Source organism: Callospermophilus lateralis, chromosome X (assembly GCF_048772815.1).
Source record: "Callospermophilus lateralis isolate mCalLat2 chromosome X, mCalLat2.hap1, whole genome shotgun sequence".
In the NCBI taxonomy this organism is placed as follows: Eukaryota; Metazoa; Chordata; class Mammalia; order Rodentia; family Sciuridae; genus Callospermophilus; species Callospermophilus lateralis.
The window spans coordinates 35,169,369-35,184,287 of NC_135325.1; the positions used below are offsets into that span (position 1 = coordinate 35,169,369).

Genomic DNA, 14,919 nt, shown 5'->3' on the forward strand with positions numbered 1-14,919 from the left:
AATTGTGCTGCTATGAATATTGATATAGCTGTGTTACTATAGTATGCTGATTTTAAGTCCTTTGGATATAGACCAAGGAGTGGAATAGTGGGTCAAATGGTAAATGAGCCAGGCATGGTTGTGCACTCCTATAATCCCAGCTATGCAAGAGGCTGAGGTAGGAGGGTCCCCAAGTTGTAGGTCAGCCTGGGCAATTTTATAAGACCCTGTTGCAAAATAAAATGGGCTGGGATATAATTTAGTGGTAAAGTGCCCCCACGGTTTAATCCCAGTACTGGAAATAAATAAATAAATAAATGTATGTTATAAATGGCTGGGCTTTTGATAATTTTTTGAAAAATAAATACTTTGTTTCTCTCATGTTTAAACTCATGGTTTTGGAGTATTAGGCCTGGCCAGCTGGAACAAGGTTGGCAAAGTTGACATGAGTTATTTAATACATATCTAGGTGATGTAGCCAGTCACCTGTTTGAAGTTTGCATTTTTTATATTAAACATATGTGTAAATTAGACATACTATGGTGCATGAATCATAAAAGAAAACATATTAATAAACACATGATCCATATGGATACAGACAGAGATGATAATAGATGGAATAGTGGAGCCTCAGGTTACAGCCCTAGGTCATTCACACACTGGAGGGGAAGGAATGTTGATAATTTAACTTGGGGCCCAAAATTCTAGGAATATTCAGCCCTGTGGCCCTCACCTCCAACAAACAGAACAAATTTTCCTAAAATTAGACTGGAAGCTCCAAATCTGTTCCCAGTGCTGCCTTCACCACTGAAAACTCAAGCCAAACTTTAATCTTGAGGAAGATCATTTTATTTTATTTATTATTATTTGTGGTACTAGGGATTGAACACGAGCTTCATGCACAGTAAGCAACTGTTTTACCACTGAGCTACATTCCCATTCCCTCCCCCTATCTTTTTTTTTTTTTTTTTTTTTATACCAGGGATTGAATGCAGAGGCACTCAACTACTGAACCTCATCCCCAGCCCTTTTTTTTTTATTCTGAGACAGGGTTTTGCTAAGTTGCATGGGACCCTATGAAATTGCTAAGGCTGGCTTTGAACTTGTCCTCCTGCCTCAGCCTCCTGAACCACTGGAATTTCAGGTGTGCACCACCTCCCTCCCCTTTTTTCTAATGTTGAGAAAGGGTCTCATTAAGTTGCCCAGACTGGCCTTGAACTTATGATCCTACTATGTCAGCTTCCCTACTAGCTGGAATTCATAAGCATGTGTCACCACATGGAGCTAAGATTATTATTTTATATATTCTTTGGTGATGGGGATCAAACCCAGGACCTCAATCATGGTAGGAAAGTGCTCTACCACTGAGCTAAATTCCAGCCCCAAGATTATTATTTTAAATATGTATATATAAGAGATTGGGATGGTGGGTAGATAAACCAATGGTGGACATTTGCCAGTTGCAATGGTACAAGTGTCTGTTTTCCTAGCTACTCACGAGTCTGAGACCAGAAGACCACTTAAGCCTTAAAATTCAAGAAAAGTAGGGCTGGGGTTGTTGCTCAGTGGTAGAGTGCTTGCATAGGACGTGTGAGGCACTGGGCTCCATCTCCAGTACCACATAAAAATAAATATAACAAAGATATTGTGTTCATCTAAAACAATATATATAAAGTATGTGTGTGTGTGTGTGTGTGTGTGTGTGTGTGTGTGTGTAGTTTAAGAAAACTCTGGGGTAAGACAGAGATAACCTATCTTAAATGTGGGCATTTTGCCATCACTGAATGTTTATGTGCATAACTGGATTTGTAACATATATATCTCACTTTAGGTGACATAGCAGGTGAGTGGTCCATTGTTACTCTTTGGGGTCTCACCCTACTGGTAATAGAAATGGTATAACCAAAAATGAACTATATGATCTTTTTCAGAAAAAGACACCAAAAGTCATAGTTTACAAAGATAGGAATGAACCAGGCTTGGTGGCGCATGCCTGTAATCCCAGAGGCCCTGGAGGCCGAGGGAGGGGGATCTTGAGTACAAAGCCAGCCTCAGCAAAAGCGAGGCCCTAAGCAACTCAGAGAGACCTTGTCTCTAAATAAAATACAAAATAGGGCTGGGGATGTGGCTCAGTGGTCAGTACGCCTGAGTTCAATCCCAAGTAACACCCTCCCCCACCAAAAAAAAGATAGGAATGAACAGAAGAAAATCTTTAGCTTCTTAATAAAAGAATAAGTCTTGGGGCTGCAGTTGTGGTGCAGTGGTAGAGAGCTTACCTAGCATGTATGAGGCACTGGGTTCAATCTTCAGCACCACATAAAAATAAATAAATAAATAAATAAATAAAAAGGTATTGTGTCCATCTACAACTAAATAAATTTTTAAAAAAAGAGTAAGTGATAAGTCTATGTGAAAAGAATAAAATAATTAAAAATTCTCACTTTCCCAAGTAGGGGTTGTAGCTCAGTAATAGAGTGTTTGTCTAGCATACCCCAGACCCTGGGTTCAGTATTATTATACTAATATAAGTATTTGGCATGAGTGAGGCAGAGTGAAACAGAATCTCTTCTCCTTAGCCAAGTGTGGCAGTTCATGCCTTTAATCTCAGTGACTCAGGACCTTAGGAAGGAGAAACACAAGTTCAGGGCCAGCTTCAGCAATTTAGCATGGACCTAAGCAACTTAGTAGACCCTATATTAAAATAAAAAAATAAAAAGGGCTGGGGATGTGTCTCAGTGCTTAAATACCTCTGAGTTCAGCCCTTAATACAAAAAAAAAAAAAAAGTGCTGGGGATCTATCTTCCTTCCATAACACTCTGAATATCAGCTTGTGATGTCCCTGAACAACCTAGTGATTTGGTTACCACAAAATTAAAAACAGATGCCTGACTACAGGGGAGTCTGTGGCCAGAGAGGTCCAGTCAGCTTCTGAGCCACTTTCCTCATTCCAAAGATTTATTTCCCCAGAAGAAATAAATCATGTATTAAAATGAGAATAAATAAATGGAATAAAACATCTTGTAATTGTTTATAAAAAAATGCATTTGGGGGTGGGGGCTGGGGTGTGGCTCAGTGGTAAAGCACTTGCCTAGCACATGCGAGGTGCTGGGTTCCATCATCAGTATCACATAAAAACGAATAAGTAAAATAAAGATAATGTGTTGAACTACAACTAAAAAATGCATTTTGGGGTGGATCATTTGCAAAGATTTGAATAAAATTCTGTTCCCACCCAATTATCATGTTGAAGCCCTAACCCCAAATGTGACTGTATCTGAGATAGGGCCATTAGGCTGAGGTTATAACTCTGTGGTAACAGCTCTTGCTTAGCACTCATGAGGCCCTGGATTCAATCTCCAGCACCACAAACAACCCACAGCCCAAAATATGTATGTGCGTATATGTGTGTTTGTGTGTGATAGGACCTTTAAGGAAATAATTATGGATAATGAGGTCATAAGTCCTATCTCTACTCTGATAGGACTGATGTTCTCATAAAAAGAGGAAGAGACACCAGGGATGTGTATGCACAGAGAATAGGAACAATAAGAAGAGGCCATCTGTAGGCTAAGAAGAGGACTGACCAGAAACTAACCCTGGTGGCACCCAGATTCAGAGTCAAGCACCTTGGCTGTCCTTAAAATTATGTATGGGTGATAACTTTGGGAAATGAAAAAAAAAAAGTTTTTTAAGCAATTACAATCCTTTGCCAAAGAAGTGCTTTTGCAAGGCATACTATAGGCAATGTTGGTATATAATTTCAGTACTTAGGGCTGGGATTGTAGCTGAATGGCAGAGCGCTTGCTTAGCATGTGTGAGGCACTGGGTTCGATTCTTAGCACCACATAAAAATAAACAAATAAAAAATAATTTCAGTATTAATTATTAGTCTGAACCACCAAAATGAAGATACTGTCTAATTTCAAATGTGGAAAGAGCATCCTTCAAGTTCCAGAGAGAAAAGACAATCAAAATTGCCTATTTTAATATGTTTGCTCCCTGGGTTCAATACCCCAAATTATAATAATGATAATAACAATAATGATAATGAAAACAATAATACTGTTTAACCATTCTATTACAAAATTTGTTACATTGTGAAAAAGTAGTTAGAATTTTCAGTTGGTTGCAAAACAAAACTCATAATGTTGAAATACATTACAATCTCCAGCAGCAATTATTGGACATTGAGCAAGGGGGAAGTAAGCCTTCCTCTACCAAGTATGACTTCTTCTAATGATTTTCTAAAACATTCTTTTTTTTTTTTTTTGTACCAGGGATTGAACTCAGGGGCACTCAATCACTAAGCCTCATCCCCCACTCCTTTTAATATTTTATTAGACAGGCTCTCAATGAGTTGCTTATTGCCTCACCATTGCTGAGGCTGGCTTTGAACTCGAGATCCTCCTGTCTCAGCCTCCTGAGCCACTGGGATTACAGGTATGTGCCACCGTGCCTGGCTTCTAAAACATTCTAATGCAATACTATTGAGAGGGTCTTTTATTCCTTGCCCAAATGAGCATTGAGTTTCAGGATATGAATTTGTTTCATATTTTTTTAGTTGTTGATAGACCTTTTTTTATTTATACATGGTGCTGAGAATCAAACCTATTGCCTTACACATGGCAGGCAAGTGCACTACTGCTGAACCAGAGCCCCAGCCCCTACAGTTTTAAGTATTTTTTAAGTATTTTTTAAGTATTTTTTTGTCATCAGTGGGCCTTTATTATTTTTTTTTTTTTTACTTACTTATATATGGTGCTGAGGATCAAACCCAGTCCCTCACATGTGCAAGGTAAGAGCTCTGCCACTAAGCTATAGCCCCAGATCCATCATTTTATATTTTTATGAAGTAATGAGTGTTTGTGTGTTACTGTCAATAGAACCCAGGGTGCTTTATTATTAAGCTATATCCCCAGTCCTTTTATTATTCATTCATTTATTCATTTGTTTATTTATATGTTGGCATCAGAGATTGAACCCAGGATGCTTAACCACTGAGCCATATAGCCAGCCCCTTTTATTTTGAGACAGGGTCTTACTAAGTTGCTGAGGCTGGCATTGAACTTGCAATCCTCCTGCCATGGCCTCCTGAGTCACTAGGATTACAGGTGTACACCACCATGACTGGCATTAATTATTTTTTAATTATTTTTAAATGTATTATTATTATTATTATTTTTGTACTTGGAATTGAACACAGGGATGCTTTACCACTGAGCTACATCACCAGCCCTCTTTAATTTTTTTTTTTGAGATATGGTCCTACTAATTTGCTTGGGCCATGCTAAATTGCTGAGACTGACTTTGAACTTGCAATGCTCCCGCCTTAGCCTCCCAAGTAGCTGAGATTATAGGTGGGATGCCTGGCCCTTTTTATTTTAATTTTGATACAGAGTCTTGCCAAAGTGCTGAGGCTGTCCTGGAACTTGTCATTCTCCTGCTTTAGCCTCCTTCATCACTGGAATTAGAGATGTGCAACACCACTCCAGGCATCAACAAATATCTTGAGTGACAATTATTCCCAGGCACGGAGTTCAGCCCTGTGCTAAATAACATAGGAAGAACAGCAGCCTTACAGAGCTTCTATCTAGTAAGGAAGATGGACTGGTCACCAGCCAATTTTTTTTCTTTTACAATATTGGGGGTTGCACCCAGGGGCACTCTACCAATAAGATTCACCCCTAAGGCCTTATTATTTTCTATTTTGAGACAAGGTCTCACTAAATTGCCAAAATTGACCATGAATATATAGTCTTCCTGCCTCAGCCTCCTGAATTGCTGAAATTACAGGTGTATGTCACCATGTCCAGCTACCAGACATTTGTTATTACTTGGCTCCAAAATGAATCTAAACTCAATTCAGTTAATAACCCTTCTCATTCTAAAGATACTGCTATGGAATTGTGTTTTTTTTTCTTGTTGTTGTTGTTGTTCTGGGGATTGAACCCAGGGGCACTCAACCACTGAGGCACATCCCAGCCCTGCTTTATATTTTCTTTAGTTGCTGAGTGCCTCACTATTTCTGAGGCTGGCTTTGAACTCGCGATCCTCCTGCCTCAGCCTCCTGTGCCACTGGAATTACAGACATGAGGCACCACAACCGGCTGGAATTGTGTCTTTTAAAATACAGTCAAGGGCTGGGGATGTGGCTCAAGCGGTAATGCACTTGCCTGGCATGCACGGGGCACTGGGTTCGATTCTCAGCACCACATAAAAATAAAGATGTTGGGTCCACCGAAAACTAGAAAATAAATATTAAAAAAATCTCTCTCTCTCTCTCTAAAAAAAAATAATATAGTCAAACCAGCTGCGCATGGTGGTGCACACCTGTATTATCAATGGCTCAGGTCCCTGAGGCAGGAGGATCAAGAGTTCAAAGCCAGCCTCAGCAACAGCAAGGGACTAAGTAACTCAAATAGGGCTGGGGATTTGGCTCAGTGGTTGAGTTCCCCTGAATTCAATCTTGGGTTGCTACCCTCCCCCCAAAAAAGTTAAACTAGGCCAGGCATGGTGGCTCATGCCTATAATCCCAGCAATTTGCAAGACTGAGGCAGAAAGACCATCAAGTTCAAGGCCAGCCTCACCAATTTTTTGAGCCTATCAGCCACTTAGCAAAACATTGCCTCAAAATTAAAAGAACTGGGCCTGAGCACAGTGGTGTATGCCTGTAATCCCAGTAATTTGCGAGGCTGGGGTGAGAGGATTGCCAAATTCAAGGCCAGCCTCATGAATTTAGTGAGAGTGTGTTTCAAAATTAAAAAAAAAAAAGAACTGGGGATGTGGCACAGTGGCACAGAGGTTAAGCAGGAGAGAGAGAGAGAGAGAGAGAGAGAGAGAGAGAGAGAGAATGAACTGGGAATATAGCTGTGGACAAGCACCCCTGGGTTCAATTCCAGTACCAAATAAGTAATAAAAAAATATAGGTAGATAGATTTAATTTAATATATTTAAACAAGATACAGAGGTGCACACTGGTTATCCCAGTGATTCAGGAACCTGATACAGGAGGATCACAGGTTCAAGAACAGCCTCAACAACTTAGCAAGACCCCATCTCAAAATTTAAAAATTAAAATAAAAAGGGTTGGGGATGTATCTCAGTGGTAAAACACCCCTGAGTTCAATCCCCAATACAAAACAGAAAGAAGCAGAATAGGAGGAGAAAGGAAAGGAAGAAGAGGAAGAAGAAGGTGTTAAATGAGTAAATAAATGAATGTGTGAATGGGACTGGGTATGTGGACTTGGTGTATTGCTCATGATGGTACAGCACTTGTCCAGCATAAGCAAGGCACTGGATTTCATATCCAGCACTGCAAAAAAAAATGCTCATAATACATTCCAAAGGTTCCTACAAACACCCATAGTCTCTTTTAGCACAGATTTTCATTTTGTTTTTGTACTGAGGATTGAACCCAGGGCACTTAACCACTGAGCCACATCCCAGCCCTTTTTATTTTTATTTTTTAATTTTGAGGTAGGGTCTCACTAAGTTCCTTAGGGCCTCATTAAATTGCTGAGGCTGGCTTTGAACTTGAAATCCTCCTGCCTCATCTTCCTGAGCCTCTGGGATTATAGGTGTGAGCTACCATGGCCAACTCATTAGCACACATTTTGCCTCTTTCCGTAAGTCCAGGTCTATGCTGTTCTTCCTGGAGAGGGGACATAACAAAAAGTGACAAAAATGAATGAGCATGGGCCTTGTGGGAGCAATGCTAAACCGACCATCTAGAAAAAATTTGAACATCAGGCAGTATGCTCTGGTGAGGAGGTGGGCAGTGCTCTAGGAATCAGGAGAGCACTGTGCTATGTGGTCTGAATGTGTACCCCCAAAGTCAAATGTTGAAATGTAATCATCAACAGATGGTATTTGCAGGTGGTACATTTGAGAGGCAAAACCCTCATTCATTGGATTAATGCCCTTATAAAAGACCTTTCTTGCCAATCTATCTTGTGATAATACAGAAAGAAGGAACATGTATGAATCAGGAAGTGGCCCTCATAAGAAATCTGCCAGACCCTGCCAACGCCTGGATCTTGGATTTCTCAGCCTCCAGAACTGTGAGAAACATATTTCTGCTTTTCTTTGTCCTCTGATACTGGGGATTGAATCCAGGGGCACTAGACCACACTAATCCACATCCCCAAACCCTTTTCTTTCTCTCCTTTTTGCAATACCGGGGAATTGAACTCAGGGCCACTTTACCACTTTTTTTCCCCCCATTTTTAAATTTTGAGACAGGTTCTTGCAAAGTTACCCAAACTGGCCTCAAACTTGCAATCCTCCTGCCTTGGACTCCCTGGTAGCTGAGATTATAGGCATGCCCCACCATGCCTGACCACTATTATTAGTTATAGGCCACCTGGTCTGTGTTATTCTGATATGGCAGCCCCAATAGACTAGCACAGGCAGTAAGGAGAGGGAGCTGAAGGAAGAAAATCAAATGATGTCATTGAGGAGGAAGTAAAGTTTGATTATTGCAATTTAGTTTCTCAATTTCAATATAATAACAATCACATTAATACAGATTATACATGGAAGAGTCTGACCTGTTACCTTAGAGGTCAAATGCTGATAAGTAGGATACATACAAACACTTCCACCTCAAGAAATTCGTTATTTACATGTGCTTATTATTACAGTGATTAGTCATTTGTTGGGAATTACAGGACCCTTGGACACTACTTGTCCCCCTTTCCCTGCTCTCACCTCCTGGATCCTGGTCCTCCATTGAGCTTCCCTCAATCATGCATTCTTTATCCTCAAGACTTTGAGCCCCTGTCCTTGCCTCTGCTTCTGCTAATCTCCTTCATGTACAGTAAAAGTGCTGTGTTCTCCAAGGAGGTGTAGAGTAGTTGTAGGACAGAATAATGACTCATACTTCTCTATTTCCTCCACAGTGCCTGGGTGAGATGGAGAAAATTGTACAATATGTATGTGATTGTCTTGTCCATTATGAACTTCTATAACAAAATACCTGAGACTAGGTCAATTACTGAAAGTATTCTACACTTTATTGCAGTGCTGGGAATTAACCCCAAGGGTATGCTACTACTTAGCTACATCCCTAGTGCTTCTTAATTTTTTTTTCCTCCAGAGGGTGTCGCTAGGTTGCCCAGGCTGAACTTGAACATGTGATCCACCTTCCTCAGCCACCTGAGCTGGTGTGTGCCAGGGCTCCTGAATCTGAGACTGGGTAATTTATAATGAGCAAAAATTTATTGACTCACAGTTTTGGAGCTGGAAAGTCCAGTATTAAGGTGCTGATAGCTGGTGAGGGCCTTGCTGCATCATACCATAATGGAAGAGCAAAAAAGAAAGTAAGGGAGTGAGAAAGAAGAGTTGAATACATCCTTTTCTAGGATACCCACTCCAATGGTAAAGAACCCATTCCTTCCATAACACATCAATCCATTCACTTCACCCTCATGGCTTAATGTGAGGTCCCATCTTCCAACACTGTTTCGTTGGGGATTAATTTTCAAACACACACTTTGGGGGGAAACCCATTCCAACCTCAGCAGTACAACTTAGTGAGATCCTATCTCAAAAAAATAAAAAGGCTGGGTATGTAGCTAAGTGATAGAGTGCTTCTGGGTGCCAGCAGGTCTGTCTACCAATACCAAGAAAATATACATTTAGAAAATAACCTATGACTAATAGTTTTTAATTAAGACTAATCGTTTTTAATTGTTCTTTTTTTATTTTAAAACAAACTTAATATAAACTATTTCAGTCCCTCTTAACATGTATGACACTGACTCAAAATACTTTTATACCATTTTTTTCAAGTATTGCACAATATACGTACAAAATTAATATTTACGATTATATTTTCTTCCATAATATATAGCAAAAATCTTTAGACCTTTAACAGAAAATACATTTTTTTGAAAAAACAAATATTTGTACACTTTAATTCTGCCATTAAAGGAATATCTTGTACATAATTTTTAGAATAGTTGATATCTTTAAGATGGATATTTTACAATTTCAGTAAAAAAAAATAATACAACATGAAGCTGCTGTTGTCCCAGATCACTGAAGTAAAAAGATACAAATGCAATACCATGTCATAGAAACTATATATATATATATATATATATATATATATATATATATATACACACACACACACACATATATATATATCCTCTGATATTTTACAAATTTTGTACTAAATTAAATTGTACAATTAGAAAAGACCAATAAACCGACTTATTAGTGGTAATTTTTTATAAAAAAAAATCAGCCATATCCTTGCTATATCTTACATATTGTAAGAGGCCATATCTGAGAGTATACTTTAAAATATACAGTCAGTATAAAATAACTTTGTGCTTGGTTGGCAAATGAAAAACGATTCATGTTTTATTTTTCTAACCAAGCCTGAATGTATCCTTACTATAAGCTTAAAAAAAAATCTCAAGGAGGTGCAAAAAAAGTCCTCTTGCGCCTGTGCATTTTAACTGGTACGACACACTTTTTTTGTTTTCTTAGTTAGCCATAACAGGCTGGAATTGCTGGTTAGAATACTGTACGTTATTTAAGCTAAAATTCAAGCCACCTACAAAAGACTTCTCGTTGAGGTCACCATAGGCCTCAAGTACATCAAAGGCATTACTGTACTGAAGTTAAGGGGGCTGTCACCTGGGAACATTCCATTAGTACTGCCACCTTGACCCTGAATATTAGGAAAAATAAATTCCTTGGCATTAGGAGAAAGAGCAGAGGTTTTCTGCTGTTGCTGCTGCTGTGGTGGCGGCAGCGGCTGGGATGGCTGCTGCTGCTGCTGCTGCTGTGGCTGCTGCTGGCTACCCAGGCCCAGCCCATACAGAGAGTGCATTGAGGAAGAGATGGCTTTCTGCTTCAAGAGGTCATTCACATTCAGGCCGAGGTTGATAGCAGAAGTACGCGCAACCTTGTTGCTCCGGCCACTATTCTTCATTTTGGTAGAGCCGAACTTTGTGGCAGCAAAAGTGGCAGTGGTAAAGGTTAAAGGCTGAGTGGACCAGGGCATGAAGGTAGGGCTTACAGCAGCAGAGTGTCCAAAGGGAGGCGATGGAGAGCTGGACACTGAAGAGGCTGGGTCACTTACGGGCATAAAAACCTGGGCCTCTGGGTTAAAGCTGTTTTTGATTTCCTTATCCAACTCACATCCATTTTCATTATTATCATCCACGTAAAGCACCTTCACTGGTCCCTTTTCACCAATTTGGTAGGAAACCTCAAATGGGTCGATCCAAACACTAAGATCCTCTGGCAGATTGCTACGGACATCGTCAATGTCCAAACCACTCTCTTTGGATGCTTGTTCAATCACTGGATCCACTTTCTCCCCTACATGTATACATCTAAACCCTGATCCTTTGTAAGGCTTTTCAGGATACCAGTGCCCTTCATATTTCTTCTTAAGAAGTCTTTCAAGCTCTTCACCAAAAATGTTGACACGTCTCCTGGGAAGCTTATTGTACAAATATGAAATAATAAAATTCAGTGCTACTTGGATTTCAAGCTGCATAGCTGCTATGCCACAAAGTTAGGTTTGTTTCAACTCCTTCACCAAAAAAAAAAAAAAAAAAAGAAAGAAAGAAAGAAAGAAAGAAAAGAAAAGAAAGAAAGAAAAAGAAAAAAGAAAAGTTCAGTTTGTGGCAGAGAAACAAATTCTCATTCAAAGTGCTTGTATTATAGATTATCCTTCACCTTGAGTGGTCTTGTTCAGGCTGCATCCGCCACAGACCCACGGCTGAGCTGCAGGAGAAGGGGAGGCAGGGCGGGGGCACGAGAGGGTCGGGAGCGCCGAGCTGGCAGGGTGCAAGACGTCGTCGCTGCCGCTGGACGGGGAACGGAGGCCTCGGGCGGGCCTTAGGAGATCGCCGTTCCTGGCTCGGGGTGGCAAGGATCACGGTCAGGTGAGCGCGCTGACTTCACACAGCCCGATGCCCTGGACCCGCGTCCCGTACCCCCGTCCCGGACCCGTGTCCCGGTACTCGCCCACTCCTCGCTGGGCCAGAGCTTCGCTTCTTCTGCCGCGGTGCGTGCCCCGCCTCTTGTTTTATATTCTCCTCCCTGCCCCCCATCCCCTCCGTGGGGGTGTGCGCGCCCGTTTTCTGTTCATTTTTGATGATCATTGGCAGGCATTTGTTTTCTATTTCCTAGGTTTGTCTGTGAGTCTGTGCATAAAGATTCTCAGCGTGAATGCAAGTTTCATGAGCAAACACAAAAATTTTAGGGAGATTTAGTACAGGAAAAAGCCAGACTTGAGCCATGTATCCATGAGGATCTAGTAAGGAAGATGTTCCCACATTCTCTTGCCCTATCAGGTGTGGGCAACTGCTCTTCGGAGAGGGTTTCGTCTGTATAACGAGATATATGAGATTATCAATTTATAAAAAGAACAGGTTTATTTTAGCTTAGTTTCAGAGATTCCAATCTAGATCAGGCAGACCCATTGCTATTAGGCCTCCAGTGGGGGTGCAGGGTGTAAATGGTGAAGAGCACATGGCAGACCACACCAGCTCACCTCATGCTCAGGAAGAGAAAAAGAGGAAGGGGTGTTCACTAATCCCTGTTGGGGTCACACCACCGATGGCCAAAAGACCAAGACTCCACCTCTCATAAATTCCATCACCTCCCAATAGCACCACCCTGGGGACCAAGCCTTTAACACATGGGCTTTGAGAGATATTCAAGATCCAAACTATTAGCAGGCTTGGTAACACACACCTGTAATCCAGAGGCTGGAACAGGAGGATTGACAATTCTAGGCCAGCCTCAACAATTTAGTGAGGCTCTAAATAACTTAGTGAGATCCAGTCTCAAAATAAAAAATAAAAAGAGCTGGACATAAAGCTCAATGATAAAGTGTCCCTGGGTTCAGTTCCCCAGTACCAAAAAAAAAAAAAAAAATCCAAAATACAGAGGTCCATTTACATAGCAACTACAATGATCCTTTGTTTTCTTTTTTGTTTTTTTTTTTCTATTTTTCATTTATTTTTTTATTATTTATATGTATTTTTATTTTTTAACCACTGAACCCAGGATGTCCCTTCAACCACTTAGCCACATCCCCAACCCTTTTTAAAATATTTTATTTAGAGACAGGTTCTCTCTAAATTGCTTATGGCCTTGCTAAGTTGCTGAGGCTGGCTTTAAAATCACTGAACTCCTGCCTCAGCCTCCTGAGCCACTGGGATTACAGGTGTGTGCTACTATGCCTGGCTTTTTATTTTTTATTTTTGTTTTGACTGTCTTTTTTCTCTGAGGAAACAAGATTTTATTGGGGTTGGGGATGTAGCTCAGTGATAGAGCACTTGGCTGGAATGTGGGAGAATCTGAGTTTGATCCCCAGCACCTCAAAAAAGAAAAAGAAAACTTTTTATGGCATGATCTAATGTTGAATGGGAAACATTGGTTACAGTATCCAGGCCTAATTCATGATCTCCTGTAACATAGTTAATTGTGGCCCACACAAAATTTGAGTGTGTGTGTTGCACTGAATTTGAAAAATGAAGGTTGTTGTTTTTGTTTTCTTCATACTGGGGATATAACCCAGGGGCAATTTGTCACTGAACTATATCCCAAACCATTTTGTTTTGAGACAGAGTCTCACTAAATTGCTTAGGGCTTTGCTAAGTTGCTGGAGCTAACCTTAAATTTTCAATCTTCCTACCTCAGCCTCCTGAGTTACTGGGATTACTTGTGTGCACCACTGTGCCTGACTTCAAAATGGAGATGTTAATTTGAAAGGTAATACATTTTGAGGTACATTATAAATAATTATCCCTCAGCATTCAAGGAGGATTGGTTGCAGGAACCCCCACTGATATCAAAATCTGCAGAGCTCAAGTTGCTTTTAAAAAAGGCATAGTATTTGGAGTTTCTTGATTTTTTTTCAGTACTGGGGATCAAACCCAGGCATGCTTTACCACTTTATCACTGAAGTACAATCTCAGCCCTCTTTATTTCTTATTTTGAGACAGGGTCTCAGTAGGGTTCCCAGGCTGGCCTTTAACTTGCAATCTTCCTGCCTCAGACTCCCAAATTGCTGGAATTACAGGTATTAATCACCTTTTCCAACAAAACAGTATAATATTGTCATATAACCTATCCATAGCCTCCTGTAAAGTTTAAATAACAATATTATGTAAATAGTTACTATACTACATTATTTAGGAAATAAATTATAAGAAAAAATCTGTTCATGTTCAGCACAAATGCAGGGTTTTATTCATTCATTCATTCATTCATTTCAGGGATAGAACCCAGGGTAGCTCAACCACTAAGCCATATCCCCAGCTCTTTTTAATTTTTTTTTCTTTTAAGACAGGGTCTCACCAAGTTGCTCAGGGCTTGTTAAATTGCTAAAGCTGGTTTTAAAATGTGTGATCCTCCTGGATTGCTGGTATAAGTGTGTACCAACACACCAACACAAATGCATTAAAAAAAAAAAAACATGTTCAGGGACTAGGGATGTGGCTTAATGGAAGTATGCCTGCCTGGCATGTGTGAGATCCTGGTTTCAATCCCCAACACCACAAAATACAAACACATTTTCAGCCTATAATTGGTTGAATCCATTTATGTGGAACCAATGGATGTAGAAGGCTGCCTGTTCTATTACACAACAAATTGAGTGAAATTTTCATGATAAAGCAGTTTCAGTGGTGAAGAAATCTGTATTCTATAATTGGTTGCACTGCAATTGGAACAAGTGTCAGATTTATAAGAATGGAAGTCATAAAGATGAATACCTACTGTGTGTTGTGCCTTTATAGATCTTACTAACAGTCCTAAAAGTTCATATGCAATGTAGATATTGTTAGCTTGGTTTTACAAATGAGAAAACTGAACCTTGCAGATGAAATAACATGCCCAGTGTGAAAGTGATAGAGTATTCACAGAAGTCTTTCCATTAGTTCTCTTTACTATATAATAAAT

General features: G+C 40.1%; 1 protein-coding gene across 1 annotated transcript; it reads right to left on the reverse strand.

The window, feature by feature from the left end:
• Positions 1-10,138: 10,138 nt before the first annotated feature.
• Positions 10,139-11,534, reverse strand: LOC143639032 (protein Tob1-like). The gene is given in 2 exon segments (XM_077107151.1): positions 10,139-10,612; positions 10,615-11,534. Coding segments are annotated over 2 exon segments (1,023 nt in total). The 5' UTR covers positions 11,501-11,534; the 3' UTR covers positions 10,139-10,475.
• Positions 11,535-14,919: the final 3,385 nt, after the last annotated feature.